This window comes from Myiozetetes cayanensis, unplaced genomic scaffold (genome assembly GCF_022539395.1).
Source record: "Myiozetetes cayanensis isolate MyiCay16 unplaced genomic scaffold, myiCay2020 scf9, whole genome shotgun sequence".
Taxonomy (NCBI): domain Eukaryota; kingdom Metazoa; phylum Chordata; class Aves; order Passeriformes; family Tyrannidae; genus Myiozetetes; species Myiozetetes cayanensis.
The window spans coordinates 32245920-32264559 of NW_026088185.1; the positions used below are offsets into that span (position 1 = coordinate 32245920).

Below are 18640 nucleotides of genomic sequence, written 5' to 3' on the forward strand. Positions count from 1 at the left end.
GGCGAGCCTGCTGTAGGAATCTCCACATGGTCTGCGGAACAGATGGGAGGGATCCGTGTTAATATCGGTTGAGTGTGTGTTAGTATCAGTTCAGTTCTGAAGTGTCCTTAATCCATTTTCGGCTGGAGACAGCATGTTGAGAGCAGTGATTGATGTGGAAAGTCCCTCGCCTTCAGATCTTGTAAACAGTTCTCTCAGTATGTAGTGTTTCCTTAATTTAGTCTTTCAGCTCTCAGCTTACGATAAATACCGCAATTGTTTACATGCACAGGTTTTATATGCATCATTCCTTCACGAAATTTAATCGAAATGTAAGTATGATTGCAAGTGTGGTAATAACATGCCCGTGATTTTGTCAGCCTGACTGGGAAGTGTTGCATGCAGGGGTGTAACGGTTTGGTTTGTTTACAGGAATTGTAGCTTCTTATCAGTGAATTTGAAGCAGCAATGATGCTTCTTTTCAACTTCGAATTACCTTAACTAGTGGCAATTAGATTTTATCTTCTGCCAAGGAAATGAAAAAAATAGGCGCCATCAGCAAGCACATTTCAGATGTGTGAAGAACGCATTGAGAGTTTTGGATGTGGCTGGGGCCTCTGTGCTGTAGTTTGGAAGGCTGATGTGTAGGAGCACACGTTTTTCTTGATGAAGCCGGTGGAAGTGCTGGCATGGTGTGTCTGACAGTGCTAATGTGGTCATGTGTGCATCCATATGGATTATGTGTCTGTTCCAGGAACAGCGTCAGTTCAGTTAGCTATGCTAGTCTTGCGCGGTGTGGTGATAAGTCATATCAGGCAAGAGAAACCTTTAAATCTGGCAAGGGAGTGCCAGCTCTCCTGTTTTAACGAGTGACCTCAATATGCTGACTGAGCACAGGATGTGTTAGAGAGAACAGAATTCTTCAGTAAAAGCACTGGCTGTCGTCGAGGAATTCTGTAAGAGGAATGGAACTTGAGATGATCAACCTGGAAATGTCAGGCCTCTTCCTGATGTCCAGTACTGGCTGCAATAATTAGGAGAGTGATAATATGGTATTCTAGGTATTCTTGGGGGTTTTTGTTTGTTTGCTTTAAGCAACAGTTAATAATGATCGTGGTGTCACTAAATGGTGAGGATGAGTGTTCTTAGACCTTTGAATGACAAAATAAGCAGATGGAGACTGTGACAGGTGATATATCTAGACCAGAGCAGACCTTGATCTACCAAGGGGTAAAATCTTGCAAACCTTGCAGTGTCTGCAGCTTGGGCAGGTACATGTTGGAGTGCAGTGAGAGCCAGCTCAGCTCTTTTGTCTGGCATGAATTTGTTTGCTGTTGTTGGCTGAACAAATGGGCATCTTATTTGGTGCTTATTTGGCAGGAAATACGTATTTCAGAAATGTGTTACATTATTTTTTGTGCAAAATCTGAGATAAATTCAACCTTTCATCGGCTTTGTACCAAAACTGTAGTGTCAATCCGTATAAACTCTTGTTTCTCCCCACTGTACCTGCCCATGTAACCTGTAGCTGGTGGAAGAGTTTTCTGTGGCTGTGGATGACTCGTGGGCTTGATAAACTGGGCAGAGCTGCGTGGAATGGAGAGATGGCTCTGTGCAGAGCTGATTTATTTACATATAGACCTCCATACCTCTTGTATACCTGCTAGAGTGGTTGTTCTGTCCCCTGGTAATCTAGGATAGATTTAGGCAGCAAGAAGCTTTAGCTGCTGTGTTTGGGTTTTCACTGGATACTGGTAAATGAGGGTCACTTGGAACTGGAAGTGCCCTTTATATGAAAACTATGCCTTAAGTTATACTTAAAAATGTTAAAATTCACAGATAAACTATGGCTGAATGCCATGGAAACTGCAACTGGTACGGGAAGGGGGGAGTGTGTTGTTAAATTCATTCTCAGGTAACAGCACTCAGACTTAAAGGCAAGTGCAGTGCAGGTTTTCACTCGGTATTCTTGCTGAACTCCTTGTAATTCTCAGTGAGTGTCAGGCCAGAGAGTGGCATTGTGTGTGTGCTGATGGGCAAGTGCATTTTCTCACTCACATTCCTGTGGGGTAATGGGGGTGGGCTCAGTGAATGGAGTCACTCTGCAAATACTCCCAAACCATCTGTCGGGTTCTCTGTAGGAAAAGCGAAAGCCAAGGACTGTAATAAATACTTAATATCAAATCTCCAGAGTACTTGGCAAGCTAAAAAATGTAACAGTGTTCACCACTGCAAGAAGAAAGTAACCCTTAGAAATTAATAGTAAGGCACTGGCAGTTTTGAAGCCAAGACCTAGCTAAAATTTTCTATGGTGTAAGCAGTGTGTCTCAGGTATTTCTTTGTTGTGTGCACGTGGTGCTGTTTATCCATGGCAAGAAGGAATCTGAAGGCTGGGGCTAGAAAACTAGATGGCCATTAGTCAGAACTCCTTATGATCTTCTGAGCTGAAAAAATGTAGCCTATGTTTTATTGGCAAAAAAATGGTTTTGGCCAAGTAATAAGCACTTGTGTGTCTATCATCACGTGTAATTGCCAGGTTATACAAATATAGATATATGTCACATGCACTTAATAAGCAGGCCTTGTAGTGGAAGCTCAGTCACTGAATGGCTCTTGTATTAGTTCTTGTTTTTCCTTCAGTAAAAGGAACTGCTAAACAATTGTACAGGCTTTCAGGGGTTTGAGCCATCTGTGGAGAGGGAACAGAATTCCCAACAGTATCTTCAATCTGTGGATTGAATCCCACAGGGGCGGAATCTACCAGTTATCAATGTATTGATGTGCTGCTCTAATGATCAAATAGCCTTTTTTGGTGAAGTTACTGTGGGCTGGCAAATCACCTACGAATTGCTGTGGATTGCCTGCAAAGTACATGCAAAAGAGAAAGTATTGAGGTTCTGATGTTGCAATTAAAGCAGGTTAACACCTGACAAGGTTGCTGTGCCCCAGTGATAGGGTGGAGACTTGCTTTATCAATTCTGGTGAGCAGAATTGGATGCCCCTGGCTGGGCAAATGACAGGGGTTACTGTGAAACTCCTCAGCATTCGTACAAATTACTCTGTCAATGTTACTGTTGACCAGGGCACAGTAACTTTGGTTTGCTGAGTCTGAAGTTAATACAGGGATGGGGAGGGAGCTCACTGGCTTTTTATAGGCAGTACTGGCCTGGCTGTTATCCCTAAAAGTGTCTTGAAAATTTAAATTATTCTGCAGATACTGTTCCTGTAGTACTTGGTGTCTCATACTGTTAGGTAGCAAATAGTTCTTTTCGATGCATATTCCTCAGCACACTGTGATTTGAAGAACAGAAAAGGGAGGAAAAATCCTCGGTATGCTGGAAATGAGAGGTAAGGCATCCAAATGATAGCTGTAGTTTTTAAAGATAATCTTTGCAAATGCCACGTGGAACAGCAAACAACCCCTCGAAAATATAGGTGATGTCAAGGGGGGTTTAGCCATGCAGGGAGCTCAGTGAAGAGCCTAAAGAAGGCTGTGTGAGCAGTTCTTTTCCTTCAAGTGCAAAGTAGGCGAGTTGTGTGGAGGGGCTTTTGTGTCCCATCCTTCTGTATTCCCTTCCTGTCTCCTGTGCAAATTGTACAGATCATCTTGTACAAACCCCAGCATTAAACAGCTGACTTGGCAGTTATGCAGAGTTCTTAAAACTTTCATAACACACTTCAGGCTTTAGTGAGGCTGGTTTGGATCCTCAGTTCTGGTTTTAATCTTGCAATTTAACATATTTGCTGCTTTTAAGCAATGCAAGTTCCTGCTTATAATAAAAAAAAACAAACCTTCAGCTCTTTGTGTTCAAACTTGAAAACCCTCTCATAGACTGGAACCACTTAATGTCTTAAGCTAAATTGTGTCAAATCTAAAAACACACTAATATTGGCATTAAAAGGGAGAGGGAAATCTCTCCTGCACGCTGCATGTGTATTCTGAGATTTTTCTGAATGCCTTTATTTTTACACTGTGTCTTGTATTTTTTAAGTGAAAAAGGACTCACAGCACATTTCCCAATGAAACTCACTGTTCAGTGCTCTTGGGTTGTCTTAACAAGGCCCTTATGTTTGGGGATTTTTTTTTCTGTTTCAGTGGGACTTGGTTTCTGAGATTCTCAGCCAGTAAAAAATGGGATTTAATTCCATAAATCATGTCTCTTCTGAAGATATTTCTCCAAGTCTTAAAGACTGGTTTGGGTGCATGGTAGAAAATTACTAAATTATTTTGGTTGATGTAAATTAAGATGTTTATATATAGGAAGCTTATCTCGTTGTCAAGTGGGTGTCTTTAATTTTGCCCTTTTATTCTACTTTGGGGGTTTTGGCCATTTTTGGGAATTGGAAATGAATGAAAGCATTGGAGTAACTTTGCCAGTTATACACTTAGCAGGGTGTGTCATCTTCACTGGAGACTGCATGTGTGCCAAGTCTGAAATTTTATTGGGATGTCTATTTTCTGAATAAATACCAAGGAAGATAAAAATACTGACCTCCTCAAAACTGGGAGTGAGAACCCTTGTCCTAAACAAGGCAAAGATCTGAAGTTCTTTGGCCAGAAGCCAACACTTCTTTTTGAAGGAAATAGATGATGGGGCTGTAGGAAGGTTTCTGATGAACCAAAGTTAAATGACAGTTCATCAGCCTGAGTTAATCAACCTCCAGAACCATGTTTTGTGCAAGGTCTTGGAGATCAGGAGTCATGTGGAGACTTCTTGACCAGAAGTGGCCCATTTCACATTAAATAAACTAGAAGATCTCCTGAAGTCAGGCTGCTGAAGGTGCTTTTTTGGAATGAAGCAGAACCTTGGTGCAGTCAGACACAGAGTAACAACGAGTGAGAATTTGCTGATGATCCAACTGTGTGGTCAGTGGTGACTTGGTTCAAAACTGTGTGTGCTGCTGCACATCTGCATTTTCTGGCACTTCAGAGCTGTTGATTCTCTCCCTTTCTCAACTCTGGAAAGTCTTTCCATCCTTTGTTCATTTGTAAGGCTCAAGTTACAAGCTTCTTAAAAAGAAAACAGGGTTTTTTTCCTCCCTTATGGAAGAATTTGTTCCCTGTGACTTGTTTTGGGTGGGTTGGGTTTTTCAGAATGCTGAATTTCTCATTTTCTGCTCATCAAAGGGTATCTCCTTCCCAGGGTGTCAGTTTTCAAGTCTGCCAACTTTGAAGTTTTTCATAAGGTCCAAGCAGACATTTCAAAGTGATTTAAGGATGCAAAAGTACTCCCTCAATACACTGGAAAGGTTCTAAAATTTAATCCCTTAAATGCTCGATTCTAATCAGTTTGTTGCAGTTTTTCACATATTGCAAATCTTTATGCCAAATGCTTCATTTCATCATATCAAAGGGCTGCTTGCTGATACAAAGAAGGCAAAGCTGACTTTGGGGGAGATGCCTCCTACTCAGTCTAGTTCTGTTTGGGCACTGAATGAGAAATCCAATACCTGCACTACTTGCACCATGCAGGAATTAAACACTCACCAAGCGGCTGCTTCAGCTCTGAATAAATGCTTTATACTGGCTTTATTTTAACCATTTTAATCAGCTCATGTCTAGGTGATTTCTTCTGCCATTTTAATTCCTCTTTCACATGGGCAACTTTTGCATACAAAGAGGGCCTAATTGTTCAGTGTTGTGTGGTTTGCTGTGTTGTGTCTGCACACATCAGTCACTGTAGCTGACAAGAGGCATCCAAACTGCTTCATAGCTCTGCTGGGTGAGACTGAACTGCCAGTGGGAGCTTTGCTGTCAGCTTGTGACACCTTAAGTTTTCTATAAAATTCCCCTAAAATGTAATGTGTACTCTTTACTGACATTTGATGTTTTATGAATCCTTGTGCTTTGTTCTCAATATACTGCTGGGTGTATAGTAAAGTTTCTAAGAATATATATGTATATATAAAGTGTCTTTTATTTATACAACCTATTATAACAAGCTGTTTTTACTAAAGTTCTGTGCAAAGTTTCTCAGTCTTTAGGAGAATCAAATGCTGGCACAACTTGTGATCAGCTGTTTTGACTTTTACTGAAAAGATGGTGTAATGACTCTCTGTGTGCAAGAAACTGGATGAACTTTCTCACAAAGTATATTTAACTTGAAACAGCCTGTTCCTGTGTGACTAACTCTTCTGGACCAAATTATTTTTTTTTTATGTTGAACTAGAATTAGTTTGACCTCAGACTTCTTACTCACAAATGTAATTTAGAATTTTGCTGCTCCTTCCCTGTGTTGCTGGGAGGATTACATCAGTTATAAAATAAAACATGACTAGTTATGTTTTTGTTACCTTGCATGACTTCAGAACTGGGGGGGAAAAAACCACAAATCCATCTTCTTAAACCTTTTCTAAGTATTAGTTTAGACTCTCCATAAAAAATTCAAATCCTGCTTGCAAAAAGCTAAAAAATACCCATGTGTTTTTCTCCTTCAGATAATGTCTCCCACGGCATTGTTTTTGGCTGCAAAAGTGGAAGAACAGCCACGGAAACTTGAACACGTTATTAAAGTAGCAAATGCCTGTCTTCATCCTCAAGAGCCACAACTGGATACAAAGAGTGATGTAGGTGGAAGTTCTGGTTGTAAAGATGATCAGATGACGCTTCATCTCATGATGTGTGACTGTCTCACTGGATTCTTGCTGTCTGCAGTCTAGGAAAAAGCCTTTTGTTTGTGCACCATTGAGGTCTTTTGTATTACTTAAAGCAGTTTATTAAATGCTCACATATTTGGTGTGAAACATGAAGAGATTGCTCCATCTTGAAATGGCATTATTTCTCAGGCTTCCACATGTAGAGTAGAAGACTGGCTGTGTAAATTAGAGGTTTCACATGTGGTTCCCTGAGTGGCACAGTTTGTGCAGAGCTCTGAGTTGAGGGCACTGTCTCTCTCAGGCAGAGGTTCACTGTGCCCTCTTGGCTGTGTACGATGGAGTTGTCAGCTGCTGCCTCTGCTGTGCATTGCTCCTCCTTTCATTTGCCAAAGTCTGCACAGCTTCCACTTGCTCTAGAGTTCACATTATCCTTCCTGAGCCACAGGCCAGCTGAGCATCTCCAGCTGTATTTTTAAAGTGCTTGTCAAATGAATAACCTGCCCAGAGCTACTCAAGTTGATTGGCACTGAGCAGCCATTGTAACTCTCGGTGTTGTGAATTGTCGGTTGTGCTGCTCTGGTGTTCCAGTACCGGTGCTCCAACAGGCAGTTGAATTGACATTCTCAGACAAGGCATTGCTGCTCTTCACCTGTTTGTTGTCTGTTTCAGGCTTACCTTCAACAAGCCCAAGAGCTGGTTATACTTGAAACAATAATGCTTCAAACTTTAGGTATGTCCTAAATATCTCCTGTGCAGCCAACTTACCATGAAGGAGTAATGGGACCCAAGTCACTGCATTTTTGATGTGCTGTTGATAAACTAGAATTTTACTGTTTTCCTGTATAACTTCTGACCTGTGAATTTAGTTTTGTATTAGCAGTTCTGCTGTCTTCACTTGGGAGAAAAAAAAGGGGCATCTGTACTTAGGAAATAGATATTTCTGATAGTTTGAGTTAGAAATGTGTAAGCTTCCAAGTAGATTTTACTCCAAAGTAGTGATTACATTGATACTTCTCTGTGTAAGATAACACATTACAGTGGGTTATCTGTGTGTGTGTCCTGAAACAACCCATTTAATGGTTCAGATGATTCCCAAATTCGAAATGGAATGTTCTGCTAAGAAATTCTTCTGACTTTAGAATACCTTAGAGACAATTCCTGCTAGCAGGCCTGAGAACACAGACTTGCTCAGATGTTCTTAAATACCACTTGGAGTATATTGTTTAAAAAAAAATAGCTCACGGTAGTGACCTAATTCTTAAGGTAGTTTCATAAACAAAGAAGTGTTTTTTAAGTCCCTGACCTACAAATTGACTTAATTGTGTAATTTCGTAGATGCAAATGGTTTTAAGTGCTAGAAAGCAATTAATAAAGTGCATGTGCACACACACGTCTGCAGCACAGTTTTTATTGACTTAGTAACGTGCTAGAAACTATTCAGATATGTTCAATCTTAAAAATACAGTAATTTCCCAGGTTGCATATATATAGAGAGAGAGAGAGAAAGAGAGAGTTACTGAGGTATTTTCCTAATTGATCATGAAGTAGCTGTACCCTCTGCCATTCAGAAGTATGAAAATGTGCACAATAAAAGGCAGTTCAATCCTGCTACTTGTTCTGCAGTGCAAAGGTTTAGTAAGTATTTTAGCTCTGTGGGGAAGCATAAGGGGTTTGGGGTTTTCTTTTACAGCTGCAAATGTATAATTCTAAAATGTATTTGTAACTCTTCAGGTTTTGAGATTACCATTGAACATCCACACACAGATGTTGTGAAATGTACACAATTAGTGAGAGGTCAGTGACTTTTAACCACTTCTGTAAGTCCTTTTTTACCTTTCTAGTAAAATTTGAAAGTAATGTTATTTGTGTAATGTGATCTTCACCAACTGTGCTATCCAAAGTGATTCAAGCTAGTTACTAAAAGCTTGATCTTAACCTTTAGAAATTAAGATAAAGAGTCCAGTCCTCTGTCCTTCACAATTCTTTTGTCTTCTTCCAAGATTTGATTTTAGCAATACCTGCTCCATGTGTTCCCAAGTGACAGAAGCAGTCAGTAGTTGAGAAGTGGTTGGCCAGCTACTTAGTGTTGTTCTGAGCTGATTATTTTCACTCTGAAATAGCTCTACCATGTGAAGTTTAGGCTGCCTGTTGGCTGATGGCTGGTGGTAGTTTTTTTGTCTTAGTAAATCTTTTTAGGTAATGAACTGAGGGGTAAAGAGAGTGCATGGCAAGTCTGCTGTCACATGCAAATGCTTAGAGATGTGACTAATTGTTTTTCTGGAGCTTGGTGTACTTATTTTGGATGGTAGCACAAGACCCCAAAGCGTTTGTTAAGTGTATCTTCTAACTTTTATGCAGCTCATTAATGTGACTGGCAAGAAACTCGTTTTGGTCGTTAGTATTTTTGTGGCTTTTTGGCACACCTTCTTTAATTCTTAAATTGGTTTCTTTTGGAGCTTTTAAAAAAAAAAAAATTAAAAATTCTCTTATAAGATGGAGGATGAAACAAATCAGTAATCTGTTGTAAAAACACCTAAAATAAGCTTTTCACTTTAATCATGTTCCTTAAGTAAAAAGTGTTTGGAAATGATTAAACCATGACTTTTAGTGTTTAGTCCTTGGCTGGTTTTGCAGTGAAAAATGCAAAGTTAAGTGCTTCAAAGTTTTTGGTGGGTTTTTTTCCCCCTCTATAAAAATATGCAAAAGTTAGGTACAACTTAATCATGTTAAGTAGATCTGTTTTGTAACAACTCTGGAATCAGTGGCGTTCTTTGAAGGGAGAGTATCTCTTATTTGCAAGTAGCTTAGTGGTGCAGTGTCTTCAGAGTCTGAGTGGGGCTGGTGCTGTAATTCATTTGCATCTAAAGCAGCTTTATTGCTATTCTTGCTGTAAGATAATGATTCTCTGCTCTCTGGCAGATTTGGCTGTGGCTTGGGGCAGGAGTGTCATTACACCTCAAGTCTGAGCATTCTGCATCAGCAGCTCTGTGGGGCTTTGCTTTGGGTTTTCTTGGTCAGTGTAAATGTGGGCACGTGTCACTGTTTTGTGGGAGCCCCCACAAAGTGTTTGGGCTGTGGGGAGGGGTGGAGGCAATGTTGTCCTGCCTCAGATTTCCACATTAGGGAGAGTGTTTGACTGGAGCCTACAAGAAGGAAGGCACATGGCTGCACAAAAGGTGTTTCCTTTAGTCAGGGATAGCTCCCACTCTGACAGTTCAGCTCTTCCCTTTGTGTTTTGTGTGCTGATCTTTTGTACTGACCAAATTCATACTCTGAAGGTACTGCTGGTTTTTTAATTTGCCATATTAAAGCTAAGTATTTAATGCCAGCAGACTTGAAAAAAATACTTAGAATTCTAAAATTATAGCAAGTCTTGAAATCTGAAGGCTTCGGTGAGGACTGAAAGTCCTTGTACCTAAAGGCACAAGGTGCAAAGTGAATGTCATTTGCCTGATGCTTGAAAACCATCTCACTGATGTAGCTGTGCTCCTTAGTGTGTGTGTGTATGCAATGGAATCCTTGGCAGTGTATGCCCCTCCTAGGAATGGTGTAGGCTGAGAACACAAGACTTGTGGATTTAATATTTTTAAAAAAAAAAAAAAGGAAGCAAATTAGTAAATTTAAACCATCTGTAGCATGCAAGTCAGGCAAGGACAGAATAATTGTTGTGTGTTATGTATTAAGAGAGCAGAGATGGGCTCGTGGGCACAGTGGTGGGATGAGTTCAGTTCTCTATCTGTGAGATAGTTATTATTGGGCAGTGTGGGTTTTTAATGTCAATAGATGCAACACTCAGATATTTTAAGTCCTGAAGCTTTCAATACCTAAGACTTGTCAGTGTTAAACCTTTAGTGCTAAAGGGATTGACTGAGGAGTTCAAGAAATCCAAGGTCACTTCTTCCAGTTCTGGTAACGTCACCTTGGACAAAAAGCACCGTTTGGGAATGCAGAGATACCTTTTTGTTTATTAAAGGTGATTAACTTACACAAGACCCTTGTGATTGAAACCTCCAACTACATTTGGGAGAGAAAGGAGGGAGGAATGTGATGATGTGGCTGACTAAGTATCAAAGCAGAGGCAGCAGAGTTAGCTGAGGTGTGGCAGTGCACTTGAGGACTTGGCTTGGGGGGTGTGCCCTGCATTGCCTTGTGGGGAGAGGGTGCCCTTTTGCTGCCTAACCTGCAGTGCCTCAGAGGATGGCTGGTTCTCTGGATCACTTCTTGTTGTCTTGCATCCAGGGTAGTGTGTTTTATGCTGTCACTGTTAACCTGTATTAAACTTTCAGCTACTCCCTTTTAAAAAACAAAATGAAAAACATTAAAATAAAACCAGATTCTGTTGTTCATGCTCAAAAGGTTCAGCCAAGTCCTTTGTCAGAAGACTGTCTAGTCTGGTAGTGGCACACCAGAGTTAATTGCTGGAAGCTGAAGATGAATTAGGAAGTGGGAATAGGTGCAAATAAACGTAACTGCTTCAACATACAACTAAAGGAAAAGCTGAATTCTTCTCTAAGATTGAAAGCCTTTTTGAAGGCAGTGTTAGACAGCAGGGGTCATTGTAGGTAAGAGGTGACTGGATGGATACATAATGACTCAGGATGTTCAGGCATATCCAGTGATTCCTTCTGGTGTTCAGAGACTCCTGGGTTAATGAAATTGTTCCACCTTTACAGATTGGTCAGTAGAGCAGACGAGGAAAATGGTGTGGGCTTAGTCTTTTTTCTGCACCGTTCTTCCTCAGTGTCAAGAGACTGAGAAGAGGAGACAAGACCACCATTCCTTAGGATCCCACAGGTCCTCTAAGGAATCTGAAGACAGTGGATGTGTGAGGGCCTGTCAGCAAGCCTCAGTGCCCATTCCAAGAACCTTCCAGTACTGAAGAGAAGAAAAGAGGAAAAGAAACCCACTAAAACGCCAAAAGCAGTTCTGTTGTCCATCTCCCTCGCTGGCTTCAGCGCTGGCTGAAAGATCAGCAGTGAAACTGCCCTCATGCCAAGACCATGACATGGTCCTCTAGCTCTGGTGCAGAATCAGTCTGTTCTCAGCCTGCTTCTGGTGAAACTTGAAGGGGAGGAATCTGTATCCTCATCTCCATCTTGGGAAGCCTTCAGTCATTCCTTTTTCTGTGTTGGAACACAACCTTTTGGAACTGCAGATGGGATCTCAAGGATTTCTAGGATTGTTCTCGCTACTCTGCAGGTTACCAGGTACCTTGAACACCCATGATCCTTACTAATCTTTTGTGGAAATTGCAGTGTCAAATCCTTCAAATATGCCATAGTATCTGTGTGCACAGGTACCATTGCTTAAACCAGGCTGAGAAAGACAAGGTCAGCAGAAGAGGAGGTGAAAATGCATCAGCGTTTTCAGAGGGTATTCACAGGAGGAAAATTTAAGTCTTAGAGTACTGAGTGGTGTGGAAAGATCTGAAAGCCCAGCTGCACTCCAGCACTGCTGCAGGTGGCCTCCACATGCTGAACTTTGACCTCAGGCTTTCACAGGCCTGTTCCCGAGGTTTAAGTACCTTCAAGGAAGTAAAACCACCAGGACTGCTCAGACCTGAATGCCTACACCATGGCCTGCTCCAGCCCTTTCCAGACACAGCAGGCATCCACCAGCACACCTCTGTTCAGAGCCTGGGGCTCTTCCCCTTTGGCCAGAAGGACCAGAAGCTCCTCTCCTGATGCTGACTGGCTTGTCTGCCATCTCCTCTTTCTGGGGAACGCTCCCAAATGCTGGCAGGGTCCAGGCACAGCCACCTACCACCCTCCTGAGGGGGACTTGGCAGTCACACTGTCATGAGTATCCTGAGATCCAAGATAAGCTGTGTTGAAGAAAAGACTCAGATATCTTGGTATTGCAACCATTGTGTGGCTCTGCCCAGTAAAAAAAAACATTTTGGTTTCCAGTTGGCAGTTTCTTGGAGACGGCCTTTTGGAAGGTGTATTGGACAGCAAGTCCTGTTCCAAAATATTGATCCCTACCTCAGTGACCCCCTGCCTTGTGGTTGCTTCTGCAGCAGTGGGACAGGGTGGGTGTCTGGAGTCCCTCTGAGCTGCTGAAAGCTCAAGCTTTTCTGGTCATTTCTGGCTGGCGTCGCAGCCATCGGTCCTGCAGCTCGGGAGTTTTAAGAGCAGCTCTGCTGGCTTTTTTGAGCCTCTGCTTCAAGATGATTGGAATTTGGAGATGCACTTTTCACTGCTATAATGGAAGTAAACCACCAAAATATAGGAGCCCAAATTCATTAGCTTTAATTCCTGTGATGGGTTCTGCTCAACCAAAGCTGTCCTAAATAGAAGGGTTTGGGAGGGGTGTTTTCAGTTGTCCTTGTGTTATCAAAGGCTTCAGTTGTGAGCTGAAACTTCTGGTTAGTTTTGGCAATGATCATTATTAGCTGTAAATAAGTTGAAACAGCATCATACTACTTGTAGGATAGGTAAGGTATTTAGCACGTTAACTTTTGATTGGGGCCAAAATGTGTGTTTCAAGATGTGATTCTTTTCTTCCAGGTATGTGTTTTGATTTACTCAACTTCCAAGCTGATGTTAAATAGAAGTTTTCTGGCATCTGCTTTTCTTCCTTTTTCAAAAGGGACATTTCAGTGAGAGTAGAGATGCTTCTTGTCCCAGTCCCTTAATTCAAACATGTGACTTTACAGAGTGTATAAATCATTGAAGCTCCTTTAGACATTGCTTTGATGAAAAATGAAGAGCAAGACATCAATTTGTCATAACGAAACAAATGAAAATACACAGTGCTTCTAGTGAGACTCAGTCTCATTTCACTTTTTCTTTTTTTTGGTAATTCCACCTTACATTTCTTTAGTTGGGAGGGAGAGGAAGAGGTTATTTGGTATGCAATTACCATTAGAGTTTGCAAACTAAATATTATAGCATAACACATTGTCAGGTCACCTTCTGATTATTATGGATCAGTAGAATTTGTGTGGGAACAGATCCTGTTACCTTGCTACTTCCACATTCTTCTGGGATTATGGCACTACCTGGCTGTGTAGCATAAAGACAAATCTGATTTGTACTCCCTGGCAATCATTAGAAGTTGAGTTAAATCACATTTTATTATGCTGTTTAAAAATTAAAATTTAAAAGCCGCTGTAGTATTTCTCAAACTTTATGGAAATATTATTATTAAAATAAAAGCTTAACAATGTTCCCTTTGACATAAAATTCAACACTACGCTCTCTGCAGGTAGCACTGATTTCAAGTGATAGTGTCAAAGTAAGACTTGAATGAAGGCTGCATTCAATCTGCCTTGTGCCCAGCTATCCCATTAATGCATGTTACAGTAAGTTCTCTTACCTGAGTGAGGAGTTGGGGTGTCACTGCAGGGGTCAGCACTGTAACAGCCTGAGTCAGTAGCTCTTCATTTCTGGCACGTTGCAGTCCTGTGTTTTGGTTTGGTTTTTTTCCTGACTAACTAAAATGAACTTGTTGGTTTTCTATTGAAACTTTGCCATAGGTTTAAGAAATGTGGAGCAAAAAGTTCTGAGCTCAGTGCTCTTAATTAGAAGGAGCAGAAAACTGAAATTTTTTTAGCTTCTCACCCTTTAGCTTGGGGACTTGTGGTGTTGTAGGGCTTTGGGGGAAAGACATGGCTCTGGTTTTGGGGAGGGGGGGAGGGGTGTCCTGCCATGCTCCTCTCCAAGAGCAGAGTGTGCACTGTGCTCTGAGTGACTGCTCTTGTCCTGCAGCCCAGGGAATGGCAGGGATCACCTCCAGGTGAGGGTCGGGAAGCAGCGCTTCCCAGAGCAGAGTGCTCTCATCTCTGAGGTGTTGCAGGGATTGGATCAGCAGACAAACTGTTCTGTGGGTTGTGCAGAGGGAGGGGCACTGAATAGGACTGGTCCAGCCCCAGTACTGAACATTAGGGCCTCATCTGTGTCTCAGAAAAGATAATTTTGAAGGCTAGTCAGCCAAATTGAGATCAGTTCTGTAGCAATACCCAGGAGTGATTTTTTTGGAAGGTAAAACTGCTCTAATTTTGGAACAAACCTGCCGAGTTCGTGCCGACCTTTAATCTCCCTGTTTCTCTTTTCTTACAGCAAGCAAGGATTTGGCACAGACATCCTATTTCATGGCTACCAACAGGTTGTTATCCTGAACCTCTTTGTTGCACTGTTGTAGCACACTATAGCTTCCTTTACTGCAGGGCCCCCTCCATGTGTCTTCCCTTGTTGCAGCGGGAGACTGGGCCACCTCCAGTGGTGGTTCCTGCCCGCCTGCAGTGCGGTGTATTGGACAAGGGCCTCGTGGCACAGAGGGGTTAAATGCACAATGAGAAGTGTAGTGGTGCTTTCTGATGACATTTTTCTCGATTGTGAGTGCATAAATCTAAAATTGGTAGCCTGAATAGCAGCTAAAGATTACAAAGAGATAAACTTAACCTAGAAACCCGAGCGTCTTGGTAAGTACAAAACTATTTTTAGTTTACACTTGTAGTTAATGGCAGTTTTCTCTTAACTTTAAATATATTGATCCAGTCTTAACTTATAAAACTGTAGTGGGCCTAAGTTCTTTCCAGCTGGCTGATTTTTCTTTTTAGATAGACTAGTACAAGCCCACTGTTATTCCTTTTAAAAACAGCTCTTTAATCTTAATATACAGTTTTAAAACTTAAGTACTTAGACAAATGTAAGTTCTAAGATGTCAGATGGGTGTTGTGTAAACTTAGCCTGTCACAAAGAACGAGAGAGCAGACTTTAGTCTTGATTACTTCAAACTGCAAAACGACTTGAAGCTTCATTTAAGAGGATTTCATTCTGTGTACTTAGTTTTTGGGCAATATCTGCTGGTTATCGTAACTGTACAAAATAAATCAATCAATCCTGGTGGTTCCTTGATGGGCAAGATTCTGTACTTAAACAGATGTTGTGTTAAAGCAGCAAAACTGAGCCAGTGTATTTTGTGCTGCTGGAAGCTGAACACAAGCTCACAAATGTCACAAATGCAGGCCTATGAAAGCCAAGCCCACAAGTAATTCACCTGGTTCTGGGGAACTGCTGGGGACCTTCTGAGTGTCTCGTTCAGAGACTGCAGAATCAGCTGTGTGCTTTTTACTGGGGAGTTCTAATTGACCATATTATACTCTCTCTTTTTAGTACATAAGTACAGTAGAGTAACTGTTAAATTTATTTACTGTTCATCAGACTTTTGATAGCAAAAGCAAATTAAACTTTTCTGCCAGATAAATGCCCTGCCCTTTGTTTTCTTAGGGCAGTAAGATACCTTATGAACTTATTCAGCAAAATGTTTAACTGCTGTTGCTTGACCAGTTGCCTCATTCTGTCTGTTAATGGTTGATTTGTTTGGGTTTTCTGTTTTTCATGTATTGATTTCCTTTGGTTCCTCATTGTGAAATTTGTGCAACAGTCTTCACCTTACCACGTTCTGCCTTCAGTACAAGCCCACGGTGATAGCCTGTGTGTGCATCCACTTGGCCTGCAAGTGGTCCAACTGGGAGATTCCCGTGTCCACCGATGGCAAACACTGGTGGGAATATGTAGATCCTTCAGTTACTCTGGAACTGCTGGATGGTAAGTGGTACTGCCTTTCCCATCTGGAAACTCCAGGGTTTATTATTCAGGAGATGTGCAGGGATGGGGGCAGTAAGAGCTTTAAGCCTAAATTAAGTCTCTCTGACTTCATGTACCATATTGTCAGGTGGAAGGATAGGAGAGGGGAGAGCTTCGGAAGACAAACTTGGGTTTGAGACCTTTCATTTGAAGGGGCATCCATGTACCTTTTGTAGGTGCAGGTGAGAATCTTGGGTTTAGTGCTTTTTAGAAGCAAGAATGATGGGAATGTCCCAGTACAAAGTCCTGGTACTGCACTGGAGCAGAACAGTCGTTTCGGTCCCAGGGGTGTGCATAAAACTGTTCACAGGGGCAGTTCTGCATTAACAGCTTGGCATCACTTGTGGTATCTCAAATGCCTGTAAAATAGTTTTTCCTGTCAAAAGGCTTTTCCTGAAGAAAGCAAACACCTAGAACTCCACATACCTGGAAGTTTACTGTCTTTTGAAATAGCACTTACTGCAGAGCAGTCTGGATTTGAGGCCCACATACGCTCCGGGAGTGGGAGTGGGAGTTCCTGAGGCTTTCAGATCCACGGGGACTTTGTTGATCCTGGAGTGACCTGTGCACATCTCTGTCTTAGTGTACATCTTTAAATTGTATCTAGTTCCAAACACCACCCTGCTTCCTTCCCACCTGGCTGTGGGTTTGTGGGTTTGGAGGGAATGCTGTGAGCTGATCGTGAACTTGGCTCTGCTCTTCAGGCATTTATGGAGCTGGTGTGTTTGATGGACTCGGGCAGACCAAGGGCTGCCTCAGGGCAGTTGTGCACTTGGGAGCAGCTCAGTGTATAATTTGTTTGTGAAGTTCTGGAGAAGCCTGTTCTTCCAGACCTGCACTCACATTCTGACTGTACTTAATTATTTTTAGCTTAGGAGTAAAATTAAATTTCAGTTGAAGGTATTTTTATTTGCAGCTGACAGGCATGGAGACCTTCTCTTTCTAATTGCAAGGATCTGTGGGTTTTAACACAGCCAAGTACTCTGCCTTGAACACCAGTTATTTCAAAGCTGCTGTTTACAACAGGGTGCTTCCAAGGGTCTGATGGTTATAGTGTCTTCAGAGCTGTTACTGGTTGTTCCTGAAGTTTGATGGAATGACTGACACAGTGACTTAGAAACTTTAAAGGAGACTTAAGTTCATACAGAAAATGCCCAGGCTGAATGGCAAGTATGTTATTTTAGGAGCTGTTGTTTGTATAGCTCCCTGTGTAAATTTTTGGTATAACAAATCCAGGTTTTGCAAGAGTAAAAACAAAAGGTAACATTCAAACCTGTGTTTCAGAATGCTGTAGTGGTCACAAGTGAAATACTGTAGTGAAATACAATTTTTTAATCAAATATAAATTTGGATCATGCACAGGCTGTAGCAGCTACTGCAAAAGCAGTAATGTATGATGTTGTGTATGATCTCAGACTAGGAAAAATGCACCAAGTTCTACCTGTTTGTTACAGAATCAGATGTAAAAATGGCTTCTTTTTTTTTTTCCTATTCAGAGCTAACTCATGAGTTTCTGCAGATACTGGAGAAAACACCCAGCAGGCTCAAGAGAATTCGGAATTGGCGGGTAAGAAGTTTTCCTGTACCAGTGTCTGGCAAGAAGAGATGAACTTCTAGGAGAACTATGAACCAAAGGGAAAAGTTTAGTTATGTTGTATGTGCTCTTTATTCCCGTGGCTGGGTCAGGAGGAGGTGAAACTTTGTGTCAGCTTTTATCCTCACCTCAGAGCTAAATTCCAATGGACTGTCTGAGTATTCTAAGCTGTGTATTTTCTCACTTCTTTCTTTCTTTGCTTAGGCAAATCAGGCAGCTAGGAAACCTAAAGGGGATGGACAGGTATCTGAGAACTCGCTTCTTGGTTCATCTTTGGTCCAGAATTCCATTTTGGTGGATACAGTGACTGGTGTAGCCGCAAACACAAGTTTCCAAAAACCATCAACGTCATTTCCCGCACCAGTACCTCTGACCTCAGGAAGTATTTCTGTTCCAGACAGTCATGCACCTGAAAATTTGGCAATATTAGCTACAGGAATGCCAAGTACCTCATACAGTTTGGCATCACACCAGGAATGGCCTCAGCACCAAGAACAGACACGGACAGAACAAATCTACTCCCAGAAGCAGGAGACGTTGCCTGCGAGTCAGTACAACATGAACTTCCAGCCGGGGACGTCTGTCCAGGTGCACTCTGGGGTGCACCACAGGCCTGACAAACTGGCTGAGCACTCTGCTGTCAAACAAGAGTATTCTCATAAGTCAGGAAACAAACACCACGGACAGGTCGCTGCTCCTGTAATCATCCCTCAGAAAATGTCGCTGGATAAATACAGGGAGAAGCGCAAACTAGAGACCCTGGAACTGGATGTCAGAGAACACTATGTAGCAACCCCGGGCGAGCAGCAGCATAAAAAGCACCTGCAGCCACAGCCGGCCAGCAGCTCTTCCGTTACGTCTCCCATTAAAATGAAAA

The 18640-nt window shown here is 41.9% G+C and overlaps 1 protein-coding gene across 5 annotated transcripts in view; it reads left to right on the forward strand.

The window, feature by feature from the left end:
• The first annotated feature begins 291 nt into the window (after nucleotides 1-291).
• CCNT2 (cyclin T2) overlaps nucleotides 292-18640 on the forward strand; it is a 24525-nt gene continuing 6176 nt past the window's right edge. The window contains exons 1-7 of one of the 5 annotated variants that reach the window (XM_050340440.1): nucleotides 292-311; nucleotides 6418-7306; nucleotides 8308-8393; nucleotides 14640-14685; nucleotides 15967-16130; nucleotides 17666-17736; nucleotides 17968-18640. The exon at nucleotides 17968-18640 is cut by the window's right edge and continues 6176 nt beyond it. In XM_050340440.1, coding sequence (XP_050196397.1) covers nucleotides 8351-8393; nucleotides 14640-14685; nucleotides 15967-16130; nucleotides 17666-17736; nucleotides 17968-18640 — 997 coding nt within the window. In that variant the 5' untranslated portion in view covers nucleotides 292-311; nucleotides 6418-7306; nucleotides 8308-8350. The other 4 variants (XM_050340437.1, XM_050340439.1, XM_050340441.1 and 1 more) reach the window with 4 other exon arrangements.